Source organism: Melanostigma gelatinosum (genome assembly GCF_949748355.1).
Source record: "Melanostigma gelatinosum genome assembly, chromosome: 5".
Taxonomy (NCBI): Eukaryota; Metazoa; Chordata; class Actinopteri; order Perciformes; family Zoarcidae; genus Melanostigma; species Melanostigma gelatinosum.
This window is the reverse complement of record NC_136638.1, coordinates 18931458-18952691: the sequence shown is the minus strand read 5'-3', so window position 1 is coordinate 18952691 and position 21234 is coordinate 18931458. Positions and strand designations below refer to the sequence as shown.

General features: G+C 42.8%; 1 protein-coding gene across 2 annotated transcripts in view; it reads right to left on the bottom strand.

Moving 5' to 3' along the window:
• The window catches only part of fermt3b (FERM domain containing kindlin 3b), a 38495-nt gene that overhangs the window by 13984 nt on the left and 3277 nt on the right, over positions 1–21234 (bottom strand). For both annotated transcript variants that reach the window (XR_013771991.1, XM_079268611.1), the window contains exon 3: positions 20678–20911. Coding sequence is in view for 1 of the 2 variants with exons in the window: in XM_079268611.1 (XP_079124737.1) it covers positions 20678–20911 (234 nt within the window). In the remaining variant the exon portion in view is untranslated. The remainder of the gene's footprint in view (positions 1–20677; positions 20912–21234) is intronic.

Genomic DNA, 21234 nt, shown 5'->3' with positions numbered 1-21234 from the left:
TGGTAGCGCGTCTGACTCCAGATCAGAAGGGTGCGTGTTCAAATCACGTCAGGGTCAATAATTCTGTATCTCAACCTCTGTTAAATCAGTGATTCTCTGATCGGATAGTGTTCTTCATGAAGTTCGGATTCGATAAAGTCCTCAATTGTAATCCAGATGTTTTATAACCTCGAAAATGGATGTTGAATTGACGTCTCCATTTTCTTGATATTCATCAGTGTCCCAAATCCAGTCCTCAGTTATATGGAAAATAGTGTTGTACAGACTCTGTGGCGCAATGGTAGCGCGTCTGACTCCAGATCAGAAGGGTGCGTGTTCAAATCACGTCAGGGTCAATAATTCGGCTACTCATCTCTGTTGAATCAATCATTCTTAGATCGGACAAGGTCCTTCGTCAACTTCTCTTTGTTTTATCACCTCGAAAACGCATTCTGAACTGACGTCTCCATTTTCTTGATATTCATCAGTGTCCCCCATCCAGTCTTAACTCTTTTGGAAAAGATGTTTTCACAGACTCTGTGGCGCAATGGTAGCGCGTCTGACTCCAGATCAGAAGGGTGCGTGTTCAACTCACGTCAGGGTCAATAAGTCAATTCCTCCATCTCTGTTGAATCAGTCATTCTCAGATCCGTCAACTTCGCTTCGTTTCATCACCTTGAAAATGGATATTGAAGCGACGTCTACATTTACTTGATATTCATCAGTGTCCCCCATCCAGTCTTAACTCTTTTGGAAAAGAGGTTTTCACAGACTCTGTGGCGCAATGGTAGCGCGTCTGACTCCAGATCAGAAGGGTGCGTGTTCAAATCATGTCAGGGTCAATAATTCAGCTACTCATCTCTGTTGAATCAATCATTCTTAGATCGGACAAGGTCCTTCGTCAACTTCTCTTTGTTTTATCACCTCGAAAACGCATTCTGAACTGACGTCCCCATTTTCTTGATCTTCATCAGTGTCCCCGATCCAGTCTTAACTCTTTTGGAAAAGAGGTTTTCACAGACTCTGTGGCGCAATGGTAGCGCGTCTGACTCCAGATCAGAAGGGTGCGTGTTCAAATCACGTCAGGGTCAATAATTCTGTATCTCAACCTCTGTTAAGTCAGTGATTCTCTGATCGGATAGTGTTCTTCATGAAGTTCGGATTCGATAAAGTCCTCAATTGTAATCCAGATGTTTTATCACTTCGAAAATGGATGTTGAATTGACGTCTCCATTTTCTTGATATTCATCAGTGTCCCAAATCCAGTCCTCAGTTATATGGAAAATAGTGTTGTACAGACTCTGTGGCGCAATGGTAGCGCGTCTGACTCCAGATCAGAAGGGTGCGTGTTCAAATCACGTCAGGGTCAATAATTCGGCTACTCATCTCTGTTGAATCAATCATTCTTAGATCGGACAAGGTCCTTCGTCAACTTCTCTTTGTTTTATCACCTCGAAAACGCATTCTGAACTGACGTCTCCATTTTCTTGATATTCATCAGTGTCCCCCATCCAGTCTTAACTCTTTTGGAAAAGAGGTTTTCACAGACTCTGTGGCGCAATGGTAGCGCGTCTGACTCCAGATCAGAAGGGTGCGTGTTCAACTCACGTCAGGGTCAATAAGTCAATTCCTCCATCTCTGTTGAATCAGTCATTCTCAGATCCGTCAACTTCGCTTCGTTTCATCACCTCGAAAATGGATATTGAAGCGACGTCTACATTTACTTGATATTCATCAGTGTCCCCCATCCAGTCTTAACTCTTTTGGAAAAGAGGTTTTCACAGACTCTGTGGCGCAATGGTAGCGCGTCTGACTCCAGATCAGAAGGGTGCGTGTTCAATTCATGTCAGGGTCAATAATTCAGCTACTCATCTCTGTTGAATCAATCATTCTTAGATCGGACAAGGTCCTTCGTCAACTTCTCTTTGTTTTATCACCTCGAAAACGCATTCTGAACTGACGTCTCCATTTTCTTGATCTTCATCAGTGTCCCCCATACAGTCTTAACTCTTTTGGAAAAGAGGTTTTCACAGACTCTGTGGCGCAATCGTAGCGCGTCTGACTCCAGATCAGAAGGGTGCGTGTTCAAATCACGTCAGGGTCAATAATTCTGTATCTCAACCTCTGTTAAATCAGTGATTCTCTGATCGGATAGTGTTCTTCATGAAGTTCGGATTCGATAAAGTCCTCAATTGTAATCCAGATGTTTTATCACCTCGAAAATGGATGTTGAATTGACGTCTCCATTTTCTTGATATTCATCAGTGTCCCAAATCCAGTCCTCAGTTATATGGAAAATAGTGTTGTACAGACTCTGTGGTGCAATGGTAGCGCGTCTGACTCCAGATCAGAAAGGTGCGTGTTCAAATCACGTCAGGGTCAATAATTCGGCTACTCATCTCTGTTGAATCAGTCATTCTTAGATCGGACAAGGTCCTTCGTCAACTTCTCTTTGTTTTATCACCTCGAAAACGCATTCTGAACTGACGTCTCCATTTTCTTGATATTCATCAGTGTCCCCCATCCAGTCTTAACTCTTTTGGAAAAGAGGTTTTCACAGACTCTGTGGCGCAATGGTAGCGCGTCTGACTCCAGATCAGAAGGGTGCGTGTTCAACTCACGTCAGGGTCAATAAGTCAATTCCTCAACCTCTGTTAAATCAGTGATTCTCTGATCGGATAGTGTTCTTCATGAAGTTCGGATTCGATAAAGTCCTCAATTGTAATCCAGATGTTTTATCACCTCGAAAATGGATGTTGAATTGACGTCTCCATTTTCTTGATATTCATCAGTGTCCCCAATCCAGTCCTCAGTTATATGGAAAATAGTGTTGTACAGACTCTGTGGCGCAATGGTAGCGCGTCTGACTCCAGATCAGAAGAGTGCGTGTTCAAATCACGTCAGGGTCAATAATTCGGCTACTCATCTCTGTTGAATCAATCATTCTTAGATTGGACAAGGTCCTTCGTCAACTTCTCTTTGTTTTATCACCTCGAAAACGCATTCTGAACTGACGTCTCCATTTTCTTGATCTTCATCAGTGTCCCCCATCCAGTCTTAACTCTTTTGGAAAAGAGGTTTTCACAGACTCTGTGGCGCAATGGTAGCGCGTCTGACTCCAGATCAGAAGGGTGCGTGTTCAAATCACGTCAGGGTCAATAATTCTGTATCTCAACCTCTGTTAAATCAGTGATTCTCTGATCGGATAGTGTTCTTCATGAAGTTCGGATTCGATAAAGTCCTCAATTGTAATCCAGATGTTTTATAACCTCGAAAATGGATGTTGAATTGACGTCTCCATTTTCTTGATATTCATCAGTGTCCCAAATCCAGTCCTCAGTTATATGGAAAATAGTGTTGTACAGACTCTGTGGCGCAATGGTAGCGCGTCTGACTCCAGATCAGAAGGGTGCGTGTTCAAATCACGTCAGGGTCAATAATTCGGCTACTCATCTCTGTTGAATCAATCATTCTTAGATCGGACAAGGTCCTTCGTCAACTTCTCTTTGTTTTATCACCTCGAAAACGCATTCTGAACTGACGTCTCCATTTTCTTGATATTCATCAGTGTCCCCCATCCAGTCTTAACTCTTTTGGAAAAGAGGTTTTCACAGACTCTGTGGCGCAATGGTAGCGCGTCTGACTCCAGATCAGAAGGGTGCGTGTTCAACTGACGTCAGGGTCAATAAGTCAATTCCTCCATCTCTGTTGAATCAGTCATTCTCAGATCCGTCAACTTCGCTTCGTTTCATCACCTTGAAAATGGATATTGAAGCGACGTCTACATTTACTTGATATTCATCAGTGTCCCCCATCCAGTCTTAACTCTTTTGGAAAAGAGGTTTTCACAGACTCTGTGGCGCAATGGTAGCGCATCTGACTCCAGATCAGAAGGGTGCGTGTTCAAATCATGTCAGGGTCAATAATTCAGCTACTCATCTCTGTTGAATCAATCATTCTTAGATCGGACAAGGTCCTTCGTCAACTTCTCTTTGTTTTATCACCTCGAAAACGCATTCTGAACTGACGTCTCCATTTTCTTGATCTTCATCAGTGTCCCCCATCCAGTCTTAACTCTTTTGGAAAAGAGGTTTTCACAGACTCTGTGGCGCAATGGTAGCGCGTCTGACTCCAGATCAGAAGGGTGCGTGTTCAATTCATGTCAGGGTCAATAATTCAGCTACTCATCTCTGTTGAATCAATCATTCTTAGATCGGACAAGGTCCTTCGTCAACTTCTCTTTGTTTTATCACCTCGAAAACGCATTCTGAACTGACGTCTCCATTTTCTTGATCTTCATCAGTGTCCCCCATACAGTCTTAACTCTTTTGGAAAAGAGGTTTTCACAGACTCTGTGGCGCAATCGTAGCGCGTCTGACTCCAGATCAGAAGGGTGCGTGTTCAAATCACGTCAGGGTCAATAATTCTGTATCTCAACCTCTGTTAAATCAGTGATTCTCTGATCGGATAGTGTTCTTCATGAAGTTCGGATTCGATAAAGTCCTCAATTGTAATCCAGATGTTTTATCACCTCGAAAATGGATGTTGAATTGACGTCTCCATTTTCTTGATATTCATCAGTGTCCCAAATCCAGTCCTCAGTTATATGGAAAATAGTGTTGTACAGACTCTGTGGTGCAATGGTAGCGCGTCTGACTCCAGATCAGAAGGGTGCGTGTTCAAATCACGTCAGGGTCAATAATTCGGCTACTCATCTCTGTTGAATCAGTCATTCTTAGATCGGACAAGGTCCTTCGTCAACTTCTCTTTGTTTTATCACCTCGAAAACGCATTCTGAACTGACGTCTCCATTTTCTTGATATTCATCAGTGTCCCCCATCCAGTCTTAACTCTTTTGGAAAAGAGGTTTTCACCGACTCTGTGGCGCAATGGTAGCGCGTCTGACTCCAGATCAGAAGGGTGCGTGTTCAAATCACGTCAGGGTCAATAATTCTGTATCTCAACCTCTGTTAAATCAGTGATTCTCTGATCGGATAGTGTTCTTCATGAAGTTCGGATTCGATAAAGTCCTCAATTGTAATCCAGATGTTTTATAACCTCGAAAATGGATGTTGAATTGACGTCTCCATTTTCTTGATATTCATCAGTGTCCCAAATCCAGTCCTCAGTTATATGGAAAATAGTGTTGTACAGACTCTGTGGCGCAATGGTAGCGCGTCTGACTCCAGATCAGAAGGGTGCGTGTTCAAATCACGTCAGGGTCAATAATTCGGCTACTCATCTCTGTTGAATCAATCATTCTTAGATCGGACAAGGTCCTTCGTCAACTTCTCTTTGTTTTATCACCTCGAAAACGCATTCTGAACTGACGTCTCCATTTTCTTGATATTCATCAGTGTCCCCCATCCAGTCTTAACTCTTTTGGAAAAGATGTTTTCACAGACTCTGTGGCGCAATGGTAGCGCGTCTGACTCCAGATCAGAAGGGTGCGTGTTCAACTCACGTCAGGGTCAATAAGTCAATTCCTCCATCTCTGTTGAATCAGTCATTCTCAGATCCGTCAACTTCGCTTCGTTTCATCACCTTGAAAATGGATATTGAAGCGACGTCTACATTTACTTGATATTCATCAGTGTCCCCCATCCAGTCTTAACTCTTTTGGAAAAGAGGTTTTCACAGACTCTGTGGCGCAATGGTAGCGCGTCTGACTCCAGATCAGAAGGGTGCGTGTTCAAATCATGTCAGGGTCAATAATTCAGCTACTCATCTCTGTTGAATCAATCATTCTTAGATCGGACAAGGTCCTTCGTCAACTTCTCTTTGTTTTATCACCTCGAAAACGCATTCTGAACTGACGTCCCCATTTTCTTGATCTTCATCAGTGTCCCCGATCCAGTCTTAACTCTTTTGGAAAAGAGGTTTTCACAGACTCTGTGGCGCAATGGTAGCGCGTCTGACTCCAGATCAGAAGGGTGCGTGTTCAAATCACGTCAGGGTCAATAATTCTGTATCTCAACCTCTGTTAAGTCAGTGATTCTCTGATCGGATAGTGTTCTTCATGAAGTTCGGATTCGATAAAGTCCTCAATTGTAATCCAGATGTTTTATCACTTCGAAAATGGATGTTGAATTGACGTCTCCATTTTCTTGATATTCATCAGTGTCCCAAATCCAGTCCTCAGTTATATGGAAAATAGTGTTGTACAGACTCTGTGGCGCAATGGTAGCGCGTCTGACTCCAGATCAGAAGGGTGCGTGTTCAAATCACGTCAGGGTCAATAATTCGGCTACTCATCTCTGTTGAATCAATCATTCTTAGATCGGACAAGGTCCTTCGTCAACTTCTCTTTGTTTTATCACCTCGAAAACGCATTCTGAACTGACGTCTCCATTTTCTTGATATTCATCAGTGTCCCCCATCCAGTCTTAACTCTTTTGGAAAAGAGGTTTTCACAGACTCTGTGGCGCAATGGTAGCGCGTCTGACTCCAGATCAGAAGGGTGCGTGTTCAACTCACGTCAGGGTCAATAAGTCAATTCCTCCATCTCTGTTGAATCAGTCATTCTCAGATCCGTCAACTTCGCTTCGTTTCATCACCTCGAAAATGGATATTGAAGCGACGTCTACATTTACTTGATATTCATCAGTGTCCCCCATCCAGTCTTAACTCTTTTGGAAAAGAGGTTTTCACAGACTCTGTGGCGCAATGGTAGCGCGTCTGACTCCAGATCAGAAGGGTGCGTGTTCAATTCATGTCAGGGTCAATAATTCAGCTACTCATCTCTGTTGAATCAATCATTCTTAGATCGGACAAGGTCCTTCGTCAACTTCTCTTTGTTTTATCACCTCGAAAACGCATTCTGAACTGACGTCTCCATTTTCTTGATCTTCATCAGTGTCCCCCATACAGTCTTAACTCTTTTGGAAAAGAGGTTTTCACAGACTCTGTGGCGCAATCGTAGCGCGTCTGACTCCAGATCAGAAGGGTGCGTGTTCAAATCACGTCAGGGTCAATAATTCTGTATCTCAACCTCTGTTAAATCAGTGATTCTCTGATCGGATAGTGTTCTTCATGAAGTTCGGATTCGATAAAGTCCTCAATTGTAATCCAGATGTTTTATCACCTCGAAAATGGATGTTGAATTGACGTCTCCATTTTCTTGATATTCATCAGTGTCCCAAATCCAGTCCTCAGTTATATGGAAAATAGTGTTGTACAGACTCTGTGGTGCAATGGTAGCGCGTCTGACTCCAGATCAGAAAGGTGCGTGTTCAAATCACGTCAGGGTCAATAATTCGGCTACTCATCTCTGTTGAATCAGTCATTCTTAGATCGGACAAGGTCCTTCGTCAACTTCTCTTTGTTTTATCACCTCGAAAACGCATTCTGAACTGACGTCTCCATTTTCTTGATATTCATCAGTGTCCCCCATCCAGTCTTAACTCTTTTGGAAAAGAGGTTTTCACAGACTCTGTGGCGCAATGGTAGCGCGTCTGACTCCAGATCAGAAGGGTGCGTGTTCAACTCACGTCAGGGTCAATAAGTCAATTCCTCAACCTCTGTTAAATCAGTGATTCTCTGATCGGATAGTGTTCTTCATGAAGTTCGGATTCGATAAAGTCCTCAATTGTAATCCAGATGTTTTATCACCTCGAAAATGGATGTTGAATTGACGTCTCCATTTTCTTGATATTCATCAGTGTCCCCAATCCAGTCCTCAGTTATATGGAAAATAGTGTTGTACAGACTCTGTGGCGCAATGGTAGCGCGTCTGACTCCAGATCAGAAGAGTGCGTGTTCAAATCACGTCAGGGTCAATAATTCGGCTACTCATCTCTGTTGAATCAATCATTCTTAGATTGGACAAGGTCCTTCGTCAACTTCTCTTTGTTTTATCACCTCGAAAACGCATTCTGAACTGACGTCTCCATTTTCTTGATCTTCATCAGTGTCCCCCATCCAGTCTTAACTCTTTTGGAAAAGAGGTTTTCACAGACTCTGTGGCGCAATGGTAGCGCGTCTGACTCCAGATCAGAAGGGTGCGTGTTCAAATCACGTCAGGGTCAATAATTCTGTATCTCAACCTCTGTTAAATCAGTGATTCTCTGATCGGATAGTGTTCTTCATGAAGTTCGGATTCGATAAAGTCCTCAATTGTAATCCAGATGTTTTATAACCTCGAAAATGGATGTTGAATTGACGTCTCCATTTTCTTGATATTCATCAGTGTCCCAAATCCAGTCCTCAGTTATATGGAAAATAGTGTTGTACAGACTCTGTGGCGCAATGGTAGCGCGTCTGACTCCAGATCAGAAGGGTGCGTGTTCAAATCACGTCAGGGTCAATAATTCGGCTACTCATCTCTGTTGAATCAATCATTCTTAGATCGGACAAGGTCCTTCGTCAACTTCTCTTTGTTTTATCACCTCGAAAACGCATTCTGAACTGACGTCTCCATTTTCTTGATATTCATCAGTGTCCCCCATCCAGTCTTAACTCTTTTGGAAAAGAGGTTTTCACAGACTCTGTGGCGCAATGGTAGCGCGTCTGACTCCAGATCAGAAGGGTGCGTGTTCAACTGACGTCAGGGTCAATAAGTCAATTCCTCCATCTCTGTTGAATCAGTCATTCTCAGATCCGTCAACTTCGCTTCGTTTCATCACCTTGAAAATGGATATTGAAGCGACGTCTACATTTACTTGATATTCATCAGTGTCCCCCATCCAGTCTTAACTCTTTTGGAAAAGAGGTTTTCACAGACTCTGTGGCGCAATGGTAGCGCATCTGACTCCAGATCAGAAGGGTGCGTGTTCAAATCATGTCAGGGTCAATAATTCAGCTACTCATCTCTGTTGAATCAATCATTCTTAGATCGGACAAGGTCCTTCGTCAACTTCTCTTTGTTTTATCACCTCGAAAACGCATTCTGAACTGACGTCTCCATTTTCTTGATCTTCATCAGTGTCCCCCATCCAGTCTTAACTCTTTTGGAAAAGAGGTTTTCACAGACTCTGTGGCGCAATGGTAGCGCGTCTGACTCCAGATCAGAAGGGTGCGTGTTCAATTCATGTCAGGGTCAATAATTCAGCTACTCATCTCTGTTGAATCAATCATTCTTAGATCGGACAAGGTCCTTCGTCAACTTCTCTTTGTTTTATCACCTCGAAAACGCATTCTGAACTGACGTCTCCATTTTCTTGATCTTCATCAGTGTCCCCCATACAGTCTTAACTCTTTTGGAAAAGAGGTTTTCACAGACTCTGTGGCGCAATCGTAGCGCGTCTGACTCCAGATCAGAAGGGTGCGTGTTCAAATCACGTCAGGGTCAATAATTCTGTATCTCAACCTCTGTTAAATCAGTGATTCTCTGATCGGATAGTGTTCTTCATGAAGTTCGGATTCGATAAAGTCCTCAATTGTAATCCAGATGTTTTATCACCTCGAAAATGGATGTTGAATTGACGTCTCCATTTTCTTGATATTCATCAGTGTCCCAAATCCAGTCCTCAGTTATATGGAAAATAGTGTTGTACAGACTCTGTGGTGCAATGGTAGCGCGTCTGACTCCAGATCAGAAGGGTGCGTGTTCAAATCACGTCAGGGTCAATAATTCGGCTACTCATCTCTGTTGAATCAGTCATTCTTAGATCGGACAAGGTCCTTCGTCAACTTCTCTTTGTTTTATCACCTCGAAAACGCATTCTGAACTGACGTCTCCATTTTCTTGATATTCATCAGTGTCCCCCATCCAGTCTTAACTCTTTTGGAAAAGAGGTTTTCACAGACTCTGTGGCGCAATGGTAGCGCGTCTGACTCCAGATCAGAAGGGTGCGTGTTCAACTCACGTCAGGGTCAATAAGTCAATTCCTCAACCTCTGTTAAATCAGTGATTCTCTGATCGGATAGTGTTCTTCATGAAGTTCGGATTCGATAAAGTCCTCAATTGTAATCCAGATATTTTATCACCTCGAAAATGGATGTTGAATTGACGTCTCCATTTTCTTGATATTCATCAGTGTCCCCAATCCAGTCCTCAGTTATATGGAAAATAGTGTTGTACAGACTCTGTGGCGCAATGGTAGCGCGTCTGACTCCAGATCAGAAGAGTGCTTGTTCAAATCACGTCAGGGTCAATAATTGGGCTACTCATCTCTGTTGAATCAATCATTCTTAGATTGGACAAGGTCCTTCGTCAACTTCTCTTTGTTTTATCACCTCGAAAACGCATTCTGAACTGACGTCTCCATTTTCTTGATCTTCATCAGTGTCCCCCATCCAGTCTTAACTCTTTTGGAAAAGAGGTTTTCACAGACTCTGTGGCGCAATGGTAGCGCGTCTGACTCCAGATCAGAAGGGTGCGTGTTCAAATCACGTCAGGGTCAATAATTCTGTTTCTCAACCTCTGTTAAATCAGTGATTCTCTGATCGGATAGTGTTCTTCATGAAGTTCGGATTTGATAAAGTCCTCAATTGTAATCCAGATGTTTTATAACCTCGAAAATGGATGTTGAATTGACGTCTCCATTTTCTTGATATTCATCAGTGTCCCAAATCCAGTCCTCAGTTATATGGAAAATAGTGTTGTACAGACTCTGTGGCGCAATGGTAGCGCGTCTGACTCCAGATCAGAAGGGTGCGTGTTCAAATCACGTCAGGGTCAATAATTCAGCAACTCATCTCTGTTGAATCAATCATTCTTAGATCGGACAAGGTCCTTCGTCAACTTCTCTTTGTTTTATCACCTCGAAAACGCATTCTGAACTGACGTCTCCATTTTCTTGATATTCATCAGTGTCCCCCATCCAGTCTTAACTCTTTTGGAAAAGAGGTTTTCACAGACTCTGTGGCGCAATGGTAGCGCGTCTGACTCCAGATCAGAAGGGTGCGTGTTCAACTGACGTCAGGGTCAATAAGTCAATTCCTCCATCTCTGTTGAATCAGTCATTCTCAGATCCGTCAACTTCGCTTCGTTTCATCACCTTGAAAATGGATATTGAAGCGACGTCTACATTTACTTGATATTCATCAGTGTCCCCCATCCAGTCTTAACTCTTTTGGAAAAGAGGTTTTCACAGACTCTGTGGCGCAATGGTAGCGCGTCTGACTCCAGATCAGAAGGGTGCGTGTTCAAATCATGTCAGGGTCAATAATTCAGCTACTCATCTCTGTTGAATCAATCATTCTTAGATCGGACAAGGTCCTTCGTCAACTTCTCTTTGTTTTATCACCTCGAAAACGCATTCTGAACTGACGTCTCCATTTTCTTGATCTTCATCAGTGTCCCCCATCCAGTCTTAACTCTTTTGGAAAAGAGGTTTTCACAGACTCTGTGGCGCAATGGTAGCGCGTCTGACTCCAGATCAGAAGGGTGCGTGTTCAAATCACGTCAGGGTCAATAATTCTGTATCTCAACCTCTGTTAAGTCAGTGATTCTCTGATCGGATAGTGTTCTTCATGAAGTTCGGATTCGATAAAGTCCTCAATTGTAATCCAGATGTTTTATCACCTCGAAAATGGATGTTGAATTGACGTCTCCATTTTCTTGATATTCATCAGTGTCCCAAATCCAGTCCTCAGTTATATGGAAAATAGTGTTGTACAGACTCTGTGGCGCAATGGTAGCGCGTCTGACTCCAGATCAGAAGGGTGCGTGTTCAAATCACGTCAGGGTCAATAATTCGGCTACTCATCTCTGTTGAATCAATCATTCTTAGATCGGACAAGGTCCTTCGTCAACTTCTCTTTGTTTTATCACCTCGAAAACGCATTCTGAACTGACGTCTCCATTTTCTTGATATTCATCAGTGTCCCCCATCCAGTCTTAACTCTTTTGGAAAAGAGGTTTTCACAGACTCTGTGGCGCAATGGTAGCGCGTCTGACTCCAGATCAGAACGGTGCGTGTTCAACTCACGTCAGGGTCAATAAGTCAATTCCTCCATCTCTGTTGAATCAGTCATTCTCAGATCCGTCAACTTCGCTTCGTTTCATCACCTCGAAAAGGGATATTGAAGCGACGTCTACATTTACTTGATATTCATCAGTGTCCCCCATCCAGTCTTAACTCTTTTGGAAAAGAGGTTTTCACAGACTCTGTGGCGCAATGGTAGCGCGTCTGACTCCAGATCAGAAGGGTGCGTGTTCAAATCATGTCAGGGTCAATAATTCAGCTACTCATCTCTGTTGAATCAATCATTCTTAGATCGGACAAGGTCCTTCGTCAACTTCTCTTTGTTTTATCACCTCGAAAACGCATTCTGAACTGACGTCTCCATTTTCTTGATCTTCATCAGTGTCCCCCATACAGTCTTAACTCTTTTGGAAAAGAGGTTTTCACAGACTCTGTGGCGCAATGGTAGCGCGTCTGACTCCAGATCAGAAGGGTGCGTGTTCAAATCACGTCAGGGTCAATAATTCTGTATCTCAACCTCTGTTAAATCAGTGATTCTCTGATCGGATAGTGTTCTTCATGAAGTTCGGATTCGATAAAGTCCTCAATTGTAATCCAGATGTTTTATCACCTCGAAAATGGATGTTGAATTGACGTCTCCATTTTCTTGATATTCATCAGTGTCCCAAATCCAGTCCTCAGTTATATGGAAAATAGTGTTGTACAGACTCTGTGGTGCAATGGTAGCGCGTCTGACTCCAGATCAGAAGGGTGCGTGTTCAAATCACGTCAGGGTCAATAATTCGGCTACTCATCTCTGTTGAATCAGTCATTCTTAGATCGGACAAGGTCCTTCGTCAACTTCTCTTTGTTTTATCACCTCGAAAACGCATTCTGAACTGACGTCTCCATTTTCTTGATATTCATCAGTGTCCCCCATCCAGTCTTAACTCTTTTGGAAAAGAGGTTTTCACAGACTCTGTGGCGCAATGGTAGCGCGTCTGACTCCAGATCAGAAGGGTGCGTGTTCAACTCACGTCAGGGTCAATAAGTCAATTCCTCAACCTCTGTTAAATCAGTGATTCTCTGATCGGATAGTGTTCTTCATGAAGTTCGGATTCGATAAAGTCGTCAATTGTAATCCAGATGTTTTATCACCTCGAAAATGGATGTTGAATTGACGTCTCCATTTTCTTGATATTCATCAGTGTCCCCAATCCAGTCCTCAGTTATATGGAAAATAGTGTTGTACAGACTCTGTGGCGCAATGGTAGCGCGTCTGACTCCAGATCAGAAGGGTGCGTGTTCAAATCACGTCAGGGTCAATAATTCGGCTACTCATCTCTGTTGAATCAATCATTCTTAGATTGGACAAGGTCCTTCGTCAACTTCTCTTTGTTTTATCACCTCGAAAACGCATTCTGAACTGACGTCTCCATTTTCTTGATCTTCATCAGTGTCCCCCATCCAGTCTTAACTCTTTTGGAAAAGAGGTTTTCACAGACTCTGTGGCGCAATGGTAGCGCGTCTGACTCCAGATCAGAAGGGTGCGTGTTCAAATCACGTCAGGGTCAATAATTCTGTATCTCAACCTCTGTTAAATCAGTGATTCTCTGATCGGATAGTGTTCTTCGTGAAGTTCGGATTCGATAAAGTCCTCAATTGTAATCCAGATGTTTTATAACCTCGAAAATGGATGTTGAATTGACGTCTCCATTTTCTTGATATTCATCAGTGTCCCAAATCCAGTCCTCAGTTATATGGAAAATAGTGTTGTACAGACTCTGTGGCGCAATGGTAGCGCTTTTGACTCCAGATCAGAAGGGTGCGTGTTCAAATCACGTCAGGGTCAATAATTCGGCTACTCATCTCTGTTGAATCAATCATTCTTAGATCGGACAAGGTCCTTCGTCAACTTCTCTTTGTTTTATCACCTCGAAAACGCATTCTGAACTGACGTCTCCATTTTCTTGATATTCATCAGTGTCCCCCATCCAGTCTTAACTCTTTTGGAAAAGAGGTTTTCACAGACTCTGTGGCGCAATGGTAGCGCGTCTGACTCCAGATCAGAAGGGTGCGTGTTCAACTCACGTCAGGGTCAATAAGTCAATTCCTCCATCTCTGTTGAATCAGTCATTCTCAGATCCGTCAACTTCGCTTCGTTTCATCACCTTGAAAATGGATATTGAAGCGACGTCTACATTTACTTGATATTCATCAGTGTCCCCCATCCAGTCTTAACTCTTTTGGAAAAGAGGTTTTCACAGACTCTGTGGCGCAATGGTAGCGCGTCTGACTCCAGATCAGAAGGGTGCGTGTTCAAATCATGTCAGGGTCAATAATTCAGCTACTCATCTCTGTTGAATCAATCATTCTTAGATCGGACAAGGTCCTTCGTCAACTTCTCTTTGTTTTATCACCTCGAAAACGCATTCTGAACTGACGTCTCCATTTTCTTGATCTTCATCAGTGTCCCCCATCCAGTCTTAACTCTTTTGGAAAAGAGGTTTTCACAGACTCTGTGGCGCAATGGTAGCGCGTCTGACTCCAGATCAGAAGGGTGCGTGTTCAAATCACGTCAGGGTCAATAATTCTGTATCTCAACCTCTGTTAAGTCAGTGATTCTCTGATCGGATAGTGTTCTTCATGAAGTTCGGATTCGATAAAGTCCTCAATTGTAATCCAGATGTTTTATCACCTCGAAAATGGATGTTGAATTGACGTCTCCATTGTCTTGATATTCATCAGTGTCCCAAATCCAGTCCTCAGTTATATGGAAAATAGTGTTGTACAGACTCTGTGGCGCAATGGTAGCGCGTCTGACTCCAGATCAGAAGGGTGCGTGTTCAAATCACGTCAGGGTCAATAATTCGGCTACTCATCTCTGTTGAATCAATCATTCTTAGATCGGACAAGGTCCTTCGTCAACTTCTCTTTGTTTTATCACCTCGAAAACGCATTCTGAACTGACGTCTCCATTTTCTTGATATTCATCAGTGTCCCCCATCCAGTCTTAACTCTTTTGGAAAAGAGGTTTTCACAGACTCTGTGGCGCAATGGTAGCGCGTCTGACTCCAGATCAGAAGGGTGCGTGTTCAACTCACGTCAGGGTCAATAAGTCAATTCCTCCATCTCTGTTGAATCAGTCATTCTCAGATCCGTCAACTTCGCTTCGTTTCATCACCTCGAAAATGGATATTGAAGCGACGTCTACATTTACTTGATATTCATCAGTGTCCCCCATCCAGTCTTAACTCTTTTGGAACAGAGGTTTTCACAGACTCTGTGGCGCAATGGTAGCGCGTCTGACTCCAGATCAGAAGGGTGCGTGTTCAAATCATGTCAGGGTCAATAATTCAGCTACTCATCTCTGTTGAATCAATCATTCTTAGATCGGACAAGGTCCTTCGTCAACTTCTCTTTGTTTTATCACCTCGAAAACGCATTCTGAACTGACGTCTCCATTTTCTTGATCTTCATCAGTGTCCCCCATACAGTCTTAACTCTTTTGGAAAAGAGGTTTTCACAGACTCTGTGGCGCAATGGTAGCGCGTCTGACTCCAGATCAGAAGGGTGCGTGTTCAAATCACGTCAGGGTCAATAATTCTGTATCTCAACCTCTGTTAAATCAGTGATTCTCTGATCGGATAGTGTTCTTCATGAAGTTCGGATTCGATAAAGTCCTCAATTGTAATCCAGATGTTTTATCACCTCGAAAATGGATGTTGAATTGACGTCTCCATTTTCTTGATATTCATCAGTGTCCCAAATCCAGTCCTCAGTTATATGGAAAATAGTGTTGTACAGACTCTGTGGCGCAATGGTAGCGTGTCTGACTCCAGATCAGAAGGGTGCGTGTTCAAATCACGTCAGGGTCAATAATTCGGCTGCTCATCTCTGTTGAATCAATCATTCTTAGATCGGACAAGGTCCTTCGTCAACTTCTCTTTGTTTTATCACCTCGAAAACGCATTCTGAACTGACGTCTCCATTTTCTTGATATTCATCAGTGTCCACCATCCAGTCTTAACTCTTTTGGAAAAGAGGTTTTCACAGACTCTGTGGCGCAATGGTAGCGCGTCTGACTCCAGATCAGAAGGGTGCGTGTTCAAATCACGTCAGGGTCAATAATTCTGTATCTCAACCTCTGTTAAATCAGTGATTCTCTGATCGGATAGGGTTCTTCATGAAGTTCGGATTTGATAAAGTCCTCAATTGTAATCCAGATGTTTTATCACCTCGAAAATGGATGTTGAATTGACGTCTCCATTTTCTTGATATTCATCAGTGTCCCCAATCCAGTCCTCAGTTATATGGAAAATAGTGTTGTACAGACTCTGTGGCGCAATGGTAGCGCGTCTGACTCCAGATCAGAAGGGTGCGTGTTCAAATCACGTCAGGTTCAATAATTCGGCTACTCATCTCTGTTGAATCAATCATTCTCAGATCGGACAAGGTCCTTTGTCAACTTCTTTGTGTTTTATCACCTCGAAAACGCATTCTGAACTGACGTCTCCATTTTCTTGATATTCATCAGTGTCCCAAATCCAGTCCTCAGTTATATGGAAAATAGTGTTGTACAGACTCTGTGGCGCAATGGTAGCGCGTCTGACTCCAGATCAGAAGGGTGCGTGTTCAAATCACGTCAGGGTCAATAATTCGGCTGCTCATCTCTGTTGAATCAATCATTCTTAGATCGGACAAGGTCCTTCGTCAACTTCTCTTTGTTTTATCACCTCGAAAACGCATTCTGAACTGACGTCTCCATTTTCTTGATATTCATCAGTGTCCCCCATCCAGTCTTAACTCTTTTGGAAAAGAGGTTTTCACAGACTCTGTGGCGCAATGGTAGCGCGTCTGACTCCAGATCAGAAGGGTGCGTGTTCAACTCACGTCAGGGTCAATAAGTCAATTCCTCCATCTCTGTTGAATCAGTCATTCTCAGATCCGTCAACTTCGCTTCGTTTCATCACCTCGAAAATGGATATTGAAGCGACGTCTACATTTACTTGATATTCATCAGTGTCCCCCATCCAGTCTTAACTCTTTTGGAACAGAGGTTTTCACAGACTCTGTGGCGCAATGGTAGCGCGTCTGACTCCAGATCAGAAGGGTGCGTGTTCAAATCATGTCAGGGTCAATAATTCAGCTACTCATCTCTGTTGAATCAATCATTCTTAGATCGGACAAGGTCCTTCGTCAACTTCTCTTTGTTTTATCACCTCGAAAACGCATTCTGAACTGACGTCTCCATTTTCTTGATCTTCATCAGTGTCCCCCATACAGTCTTAACTCTTTTGGAAAAGAGGTTTTCACAGACTCTGTGGCGCAATGGTAGCGCGTCTGACTCCAGATCAGAAGGGTGCGTGTTCAAATCACGTCAGGGTCAATAATTCTGTATCTCAACCTCTGTTAAATCAGTGATTCTCTGATCGGATAGTGTTCTTCATGAAGTTCGGATTCGATAAAGTCCTCAATTGTAATCCAGATGTTTTATCACCTCGAAAATGGATGTTGAATTGACGTCTCCATTTTCTTGATATTCATCAGTGTCCCAAATCCAGTCCTCAGTTATATGGAAAATAGTGTTGTACAGACTCTGTGGCGCAATGGTAGCGCGTCTGACTCCAGATCAGAAGGGTGCGTGTTCAAATCACGTCAGGGTCAATAATTCGGCTGCTCATCTCTGTTGAATCAATCATTCTTAGATCGGACAAGGTCCTTCGTCAACTTCTCTTTGTTTTATCACCTCGAAAACGCATTCTGAACTGACGTCACCATTTTCTTGATATTCATCAGTGTCCCCCATCCAGTCTTAACTCTTTTGGAAAAGAGGTTTTCATAGACTCTGTGGCGCAATGGTAGCGCGTCTGACTCCAGATCAGAAGGGTGCGTGTTCAACTCACGTCAGGGTCAATAAGTCAATTCCTCCATCTCTGTTGAATCAGTCATTCTCAGATCCGTCAACTTCGCTTCGTTTCATCACCTCGAAAATGGATATTGAAGCGACGTCTACATTTACTTGATATTCATCAGTGTCACCCATCCAGTCTTAACTCTTTTGGAAAAGAGGCTTTCACAGGCTCTGTGGCGCAATGGTAGCGCGTCTGACTCCAGATCAGAAGGGTGCGTGTTCAAATCACGTCAGGGTCAATAATTCAGCTACTCATCTCTGTTGAATCAATCATTCTTAGATCGGACAAGGTCCTTCGTCAGCTTCTCTTTGTTTTATCACCTCGAAAACGCATTCTGAACTGACGTCACCATTTTCTTGATAGTCATCAGTGTCCCCCATCCAGTCTTAACTCTTTTGTAAAAGAGGTTTTCACAGACTCTGTGGCGCAATGGTAGCGCGTCTGACTCCAGATCAGAAGGGTGCGTGTTCAAATCACGTCAGGTTCAATAATTCGGCTACTCATCTCTGTTGAATCAATCATTCTCAGATCGGACAAGGTCCTTTGTCAACTTCTTTGTGTTTTATCGCCTCGAAAACGCATTCTGAACTGACGTCTCCATTTTCTTGATATTCATCAGTGTCCCCAATCCAGTCCTCAGTTATATGGAAGATAGTGTTGTACAGACTCTGTGGCGCAATGGTAGCGCGTCTGACTCCAGATCAGAAGGGTGCGTGTTCAAATCACGTCACGGTCAATAATTTGGCAACTCATTTCTGTTGAATCAATCATTCTTAGATCGGACAAGGTCCTTCGTCAACTTCTCTTTGTTTTATCACCTCGAAAACGCATTCTGAACTGACTTCTCCATTTTATTGATATTCATCAGTGTCCCCCATCCAGTCTTAGCTCTTTTGGAAAAGAGATTTTCACAGACTCTGTGGCGCAATGGTAGCGCGTCTGACTCCAGATCAGAAAGGTGCGTGTTCAAATCACGTCAGGGTCAATAATTCGGCGACTCATCTCTGTTGTATCAATCATTCTCAGATCAGACAAGGTCCTTCGTCCACTTCTTTGTGTTTTATCACCTTGAAAACACATTCTGAACTGACTTCTCCATTTTCTTGATATTCATCAGTGTCCCCCATCCAGTCTTAGCTCTTTTGGAAAAGAGATTTTCACAGACTCTCTGGCGCAATGGTAGTGCGTCTGACTCCAGATCAGAAGGGTGCGTGTTCAACTCACGTCAGGGTCGATAATTCTGTTCCTCAGTCTCTGTTAAATCAGTGATTCTCTGATCGGATAGTGTTTTTCATGAAGTTCGGATTCGATAAGGTCCTTAATTGAAATCTAGATCTTTTATCATCTCGAAAACGGATGTTGAATTGACGTCTCCATTTTCTTGATATTCATCAGTGTCCCCCACTGTCTTCAGTTATATGGAAAAAGGGATTGTACAGACTCTGTGGCGCAATGGTAGCGCATCTGACTCCAGATCAGAAGGGTGCGTGTTCAAATCATGTCAGGGTCAATAATTGGGCTTCTCATCTCTGTTGAATCAATCATTCTCAGATCAGACACGGTCCTTCGTCAACTTCTTTGTGTTTTATCACCTCGAAAACCCATTCTGAACTGACGTCTACATTTACTTGATATTCATCAGTGTCCCCCATCCAGTCTTCAGTTATATGGAAAAAAGTGTTGTACAGACTCTGTGGCGCAATGGTAGCGCGTCTGACTCCAGATCAGAAGGGTGCGTGTCCAAATCACGTCAGGGTCAATCATTCGCTCCTCATCTCTGTTGAATCAATCATTCTCAGATCGGACAAGGTCCTTCGTCAACTTCTGTGTTTTATCACCTCGAAAACGGATGTTGAAGTGACGTCTACATTTACTTGATATTCATCAGTGTCCCCCACTGTCTTCATTTATATGAAAAAAAGGATTGTACAGACTCTGTGGCGCAATGGTAGCGCGTCACAAGATTGTATGTTCAAATCCCAGCGAAGATAATATTTTGGTTCCTTATCCTCTTTTTGATTAAATATGGTAAAACAGGATAAAGTTCTTAATAAAAGTTCAAATATTCACCTTAAGAACTGTAAAATGTTTTTTGAATTCTGACTTACTCGGCAATGACATAATTGAACTGAAATAATTTTAAACAAATTTTTAAATACATTAATAAATTCTTAATTAACTAGAACTTTTTAGCCAATTCATTTTTCATTTGAAGTACTTGAGGTCATAGCTCCTGAACCAATGGCCATTTAAACATAAATTAGATTGGCCATTGAACTGACTACTAGAACATTTGTATCAACGTGCCCTCTAAGTGTTACAATCAATACACATTTTTCAGAAGCTTGCATTCTCAAATCAAGTCAGGGTCCAAAACTTTCTTTTTTGATGAAAAAAACTTGTGTTTTAGACTGCTTAAGGAGAATTGGACCGAGGACGCACAATACAGTACATATAACTAGTGTACTTTTACTTTTCTAGGGCATGCACAGTCAGTGCTTGTAGTGCAGATACAAGGAACGAAGAAAGGAAATAAGGCCAGTCAAGAAAGAAAGAAGGAAGGGATGAAGAAAGGAATGGAGTACACAATATAAATAAACAAGGTGGGGAGAGCGAAGGAAACAAAACAAGGAGCAAAGAAAAGGGAAGGAAAAGGAAACAAAAGAAGGAATGGAGGAAACATATAAAGGCACGAAGGCAGGAAGGAATGGAAAAAGCAAAGAGTGAGGAAACAAGGAAAATTAATAAGTATAGAAAACCAAACGTGGAAACAAGGAAACAAAGAAGAAAACAAGAGGGGATGAAGGAAGACATTAATCGAAGAAGAGTCAAAGGAGGCAAAGAATTTAAGGAAATAAATAAACAATGAACAAAATAATAAATGAAAGCAAAAAGACAGAAAGGAAAGAAATTTTAAAAAAGGCTGAGACTCACTGAGCATTCTGCAGACACCCATCACGGTCTGGAAGACGGCGCTTGAGAAGCAGGCTTGGAGCCTCAGGGTAGTGCCGTTGGGCAGACCCAGCTTCAGGGGCTTGTGTTGGGGCATAAAGACCAGCCGGGCGTCTGCATGGATGCCATATTTCTCCAGAGTCCAGGCTGTTCGCAGCAGCCATCGCTGCTTCTGTTCCCACCATATCGCATGGTCCGACCAATCACGCTGTATCTCTATCGAGGCGAGACACAAAATAGATATTGCTGCAAACTGAAACACAGAACATCCTTTAGTTTGGACTCTGATGTGTGAGATGATCTGTAGTTGTCCTGTTCCCCTTTAGACATTTTGTCACATCAAGAACTCGAAAGTCGCCTCTGAACCACCGGGCATGTAAACTTAAATTATTGTAATGGAAAGTAAACTGACAACTCGAATAAATGTTATCAATTTACTTACTCCAACCGCTTGTGTGAGGGGCAACACTGAGTTCAAATCAGATGATAGCATGTTCAAAGTATGTCAGAGTCAATATATAAAGGAACAGTGTGTAACA